The sequence below is a fragment of the Centruroides sculpturatus genome, unplaced genomic scaffold (assembly GCF_000671375.1).
Source record: "Centruroides sculpturatus isolate CEXI.00-Female unplaced genomic scaffold, Cexi_2.0 scaffold17, whole genome shotgun sequence".
NCBI lineage: Eukaryota > Metazoa > Arthropoda > Arachnida > Scorpiones > Buthidae > Centruroides > Centruroides sculpturatus.
The window spans coordinates 1,370,027-1,376,026 of NW_019384462.1; the positions used below are offsets into that span (position 1 = coordinate 1,370,027).

Here is a 6,000-nt window from a genome sequence, read left to right on the forward strand (position 1 = left end):
CGGTAGGTGGTGACATAACATTACGCTTTTAATGTACAGTATGTATATACAGTGGGTGATCGGTTAACGAACATAATTCGTTCCAAGACTTTGTTCGCTATCCGAATTGTTCGTTAACCGATTATCAATTTACCATAGGTTTTAATGGGAATTTAATTAATTCGTTCTGGAGACCACCAAAAATAAAAAAATATATATTGGAATTACATTTTAAAATATATAAATTCACAAAAATATTAAAAATATAAAGATAAATAAATTATTTTAAATAAAATTACCTCCAGTGATCCTATTGTAATAAAGAGAGGAAATTTTACGAAAAGTGATGACAAACCGACAAAACAGGATAGCGCTTCTTCTAGAATATAACAGCTTTGCCAATTTGATTCTGAAAGCCATGAAGGATTGGCTGGTTTTTCAGGATATTCCTAATGAAAAAGTACAATTAGATAAAAGTGATATTTTAGTAAAGTATTACTTTTATTTGAAATGTTGGGAAAATAATTTTACTCTCATTTTTCTTCCTATTCCTCTAAGGAAAAACCACCATTCATTTTCAGGTATTTCTATTTCTTTTAAAATAGCAGTCGTAAATATAAATGAAAATATAAGTTTATGTTCTTCAAACAATCCACTAAATAATAAACAAAATAAATTTTTATAAATTAAAACCAATTACTATTGTATTTTTTTTTTAATTTTTAAATATTCCTACCGAGACACTTTCATAAATATTTCTTCTGTAATTCTTTTCATGAGACTTTGCAAATGCATTTCCATGTCAGAATTATTTTCACAGGTTTTGATGCAGTTACAAAATACCTGCAAGCAAATTCATAAAAAACAGTTCAATAAACATTAATTTATAAGTATACTGAAGATAGAGAATGATGAGAACTTCTACTATAATAAACAAAATATATATATATATTTAGTCACTTGTGAAACAATTCTGAATCTAATATCTTAAATTATATGTTTACTTAAACTTTCTATTAGCAGTATATAAAATTCTACTTTAATTAATAATAATATCAAAGATTATGTGATTTTAAGCACTAGAGAATTACTTTCAATTCATCTATTTCACTGGCATATTACAGATAAAATGAGTATAGTGATATTGAGTATAGTATATTTGTTCTATCACTCTTTTTTATATAGTTCATAGTTCACTCTTTTAACATGGTTATATTGTGTAAATTAACACTCTTAAACAACAAATTTTTAGACTTTTCTAATAATGATGATTAAAGCAATTTTACAATGCATTTCATAGNAATCCATTTTATATGGTTTCTTGTGGGAAAATTTGTTTTGGTTTTAGAACAAATTGGTTTTTGAACAACTTTTAGGAATGAATTAAGTTTGAAAACCCAGGTTTGACTGTACTGCTGATACAGATACTCTTTCAAACACTTGAAAAAGTATAAGTGTCAGTTTTTGAATTTTGTTTGATTCAAAATGGGTTATATCAAAACAAACTTTAAAAGATGTTTCTACTACTTTACTGCTGTGAAAGATATTTAATAAATATTGATTTTATTCTAACTAAGGCAAGTTTTTAAAAATAGCTATTGTACACATTTGTAATTGTTTACAGAAGAAACTTGTTTATAATTATTTTCCTGTTTGCTGTATTGATTTTTCCATTCTACAGACATTTTTCATTCCATAAATACATTACAGATGTATGTACTAATATTAAAGTAAAGTCAATTTATTAAATTTAATTATATTTTATAATTTTTATATTAGAGGAAAACTTAAATTTAGAAACTGAAAAAAAAAAAAAAAAAAAAAAAATTACTCACGAAATTAAAAGCCTGTAAAGAATATTGATACATTGTATCTATTTCTGACATGCTGCTTATGACCAAATATAGAATAGAACCTCTAGAAGCAACACAACGATACTGTTCTCTTTTCTCCAGAGCATTCTCTTCTGCTGCTTTGGCATCCTGTAATCTTCTAGATATAGTTGAAGCAGTTTCCTGCAGACATTAATAAATATTCATTTTTACAATTTAACACACACAAGTTTTATGTGAATTTACTTATTTTTTGTATCATATCAATTATAACAGCAATTTATTGATATTTTATTATATTATAACAGAGCTTATTTTTTGTAATTATGATATATATTACTATGCATATGTAGCTAGAACTATTTCTAAGACTAACAGCACAAAACCTTTCTCACTAATTTCTAGCCTTATTAACTGGAGTACAAACGTTTTCGGCCTTCTTAATAGGCCTTCCTCGGGTACACTGTGGAGCGTCGGTTAGAAGAAGTTAGAAGCATTTAAACTTCTTCTAACCGACGCTCCACAGTGTACCCGAGGAAGGCCTATTAAGAAGGCCGAAAACGTTTGTACTCCAGTTAATAAGGCTAGAAATTAGTGAGAAAGGTTTTGTGCTGTTAGTCTTATGATATATATATATATAATTTGTATTTAGCTGTGTTATAATGTGATATGTGTATATATAGTATGAAATCTGTTTGAGACAGTGCTCTTTGTTCCGGTTAAAAATTCTCAAATGGACAAGTCATCCAGTTCTCATTGTCCAAAACTATCCAGGGGTAAGAAGGATGATTGTGAGGAAAAAGAGCAAAGAGAAGTCTCAGTTTTGGTACTGGTGGCAAAGAAGAATGGCTACGACAGACAGCAAGAATAGCTGAAAAGAAAGATATTGCTCAAAACATATCTTGACCAATGTAACAGACTAACAGTAAGGAGTAACAGAGGTTTATTCTCCTGTGTTACTCCTTACTGACTTTAGCTTTAATATAGAAGAATAGTGTATTTACATGGATTAAATGGATTCACATATTTGCACTTGAACCAACAGGAAACATTATTGATTCCAACAATAGTAAGTATTACAAAATTCATAGAATAGTGTTTTTTGTGTGAACAATTAAGTTCAAAATATATTTCATCGCAATAACTATTTAGTATCTAGTTTATTCCTATTTTATATTTTAATTTTAATAAACTACAGTATCTTTATTTGAAATTTTGTTGTTGGCTGATTTTATACTTATATGAAAATAAAAATAAGTAAATGCTATCAGATTCCTGTATTATTATGTCTTTACTACTAAAAGAATAAAATAAGTCTATGGATCCTCACAATTGTCTCTATTGCACTTCATTTATACATAGGGCACTCAGGGCCAGATTAACCCACTTTGGGACATTTTCTTCTTACTGGGCCTCCCCCTCTCCCACAAAAAAAAAGAGCACACTAAAAATATAAAACAATAAATAAAACAGAACTAAATAATGTGAAAAACTAATTTATTTTATATTTTTACAGTATAATTCAGTATATTATTTATTTTTATTAGTACTGTAATAGGAATTTATTATTTATACCAACACTGCTGCTACTGAAAAAATGGACAGTTTCTGTCAGCGTATCGAGTGTCAGCTATGCAATTAATTATTTATCATTGCTATGCATGCTAACTATTTAGTATGCACCAATGTCTGCATCGGGCTGCTCAACTGGCTATAATATAATATAATAGAAAGATTAGAAGTACAAAATAATCTAATAATCTTAACCTTTGTTATTTTTTGCCTGGGCGATGCCGGGCTCATCATGTTGTAGTTATTATTATTCTTATTGCTATAAAAAAAATTTCTAAATTATCGGAAGAATTACTTTCAATAAGAAGAAACATAAGAACATGTTTTCTTTAGATTTTAGAATTGTGAGGGTCGTAAAAGCGTGTCGAAATTGCGACTAATTACGAAACTCCTAAGTCAGAGTTTCAATGATTGAATTGGGTCAAGAGGGCGTGTTAATGACAAAACCCAGGCAGAAAGAAAACTTTCTTACTCGTTGTAAAACAAATGCGACGCGATGATAAATGGCAAGGGGGAACATCGACAGAGAGAGAGCAGTAGCGTAGTGTAGTGGGTGTGGCAGGGGTGGCCCACCCTAAGCGGCACTTTTTAGGGGGCGGCAAAATTTCACAATAAATAATAATAATATATTGTAAGAATTTGAACCATTTTATTTCATATTTTCGTGCACCTACAATTCGGACCGATTGAAATGAGCACAGAATACCATCCGGACAGTCTGGGAATCGACTGGCCGTCCGGGGATGTCGTGCACAACATGTTGACATTTTTTTTTTTTTTTTGCTTGNTATGACTGTGAATGTTAATTAACATCTATGGGATCTAATTTTCAACACCACATAATATTGAAGTTGATCTTGGATGATAGCATGCACATTTCAATACTGATTTGCAAAATTGAGATAATGTTTCTTCAGTAATCTGCTGATCATACAAATAAACTCATCAATTTGATTTGCAACTCTGCTGCTGTTGATGTTGTGTGACAGGAATGCAATTAGTTCTCAACTTGTTCTCTTTGTTTCATCATGACTATTACTTCTACCAAAATTTTTAAATGACAAGTTCAAGGTCATAAATGATGCTAGGTATCACATGATAAGCAGAACTTCTATGTATTATTTGTTATTTATAGGGGAACTTTAAATTATAATTTAAATTTGAATACTCCTCATGGTTATTCTTTGTAGAAAAAACAAAACATCAAAATTATTTTTATCATTTTTCATCTTTATACTTTCATCCCTTTATCAAAAATTTCTGGAATATTGTGAACTCTTATTAATTTTTCAGTTGATGTATTTATAGTTATCCACTGAGCCATTTTGTAGAAAATGACATCAAACCATTTTATTCATTGTCAATTTATTTGTCTGATTTGTAAAATGATAGTACATTCAGCTAGAGCATCTAATATGCATTTACCTGCATGATTTAGATACTTACCCCCAAGGTCATATGTGCAGTGCTGAAAGTTCAAATTGTGCTTTAAAACTGCCCTTGTGGATACCCAGCTTAATAGAATAATTTATAGAAGAAAATTGTTTCATTTATATTGAAGAAATTCTAAATTCTTAATTAGAGATGGTTTAGCCTAGATTGTCATTAACACAGTTGCAATTTTGAAAAGTATATGCTCAGTAGATTTTCTAGCAATCAACAGCATAAATAAAAAGAGGTGATTTTTAATGCATTCTTTATGCTTATTCAATAGAAAGTGTAAGAGCCATCACAAACTATAGCTTTGCAAGAGCAAAACACTAGCAAAGCTGTAGTTTGTGGCAGCTCTAAGGAAAGTCATTTTATGATTCATTGTTACCAAGGATTAATCCTGGATGCACTGTTATACATCAGAGTAAGCACTGCAGGTCAGTGGCATAAGAACTTTCTTTAGCTGAAAATTTGTAGCTGGACATCAGATGGAAAAGTTTTAGTATTGATGTTCAATCATAACTGTCAATTTATTTTATATGTATATTTTATAAACAGTATTCAAATATTATCTATAGTTAAAAAAAAACAGTTCTTTACAATATTTTGGCCATAGTAATCGACAATAGGAAAGATATAGGCTTTACAGCATAACATTTTGCTATAATTTTACCTGGGCTGTGTTCAGTAATGCAGAACACCTAAGTTAGAATTCTGAGTGGCTTAGTGGGTGGAGCTAAGAATGTTCCAAGCATCATTGAACAATTATTCTTAGTTAGACAGCTGGACAAAATGGTGGACGAAGTTAAAATTATGATTGCAACAATTGTCGCAAACCAACTGGTCGAAAAGAATGAAGTAATTAATACAATTATTCAAATGGAAGCTGCGTCAGATCGTGATGAAATTAATGAAGCAATTATTAATAGTAATCAATGAAATGGATTGTTATTTTCCGTTAAAATTTATTCGGAATCTGTTATACCAACATGTGATAATTTTACATTTCAAACACACTAAAAATAAAAAGTTTTAGTTAAAAACAAGTAAAATTATACTCTTTCTATTTCCAACTTTGAGGATTTTATGAGCCAAAAAACGACAAATAAATGGCAAGGAACAATCATTATTTTATTAATACGATCCAAATGCATTTTGCCATCAGGCCTCCTCAATGGATACATCA

At 29.6% G+C, this 6,000-nt stretch overlaps 1 protein-coding gene across 1 annotated transcript in view; it reads right to left on the minus strand.

Annotated features, from left to right (window-relative positions):
- LOC111620924 (dynein heavy chain 6, axonemal-like) overlaps positions 1-2,015 on the minus strand; it is an 81,590-nt gene extending 79,575 nt beyond the window's left edge. Inside the window, exons 1-4 of the mRNA XM_023362952.1 lie at positions 1,815-2,015; positions 716-822; positions 511-634; positions 279-428 (exon numbers count right to left, since the gene is read on the minus strand). Of these exons, the coding sequence (XP_023218720.1) occupies positions 279-428; positions 511-634; positions 716-822; positions 1,815-1,865 (432 nt within the window). The 5' untranslated portion in view covers positions 1,866-2,015. The remainder of the gene's footprint in view (positions 1-278; positions 429-510; positions 635-715; positions 823-1,814) is intronic.
- Between the last annotated feature and the right edge of the window lie 3,985 nt (positions 2,016-6,000).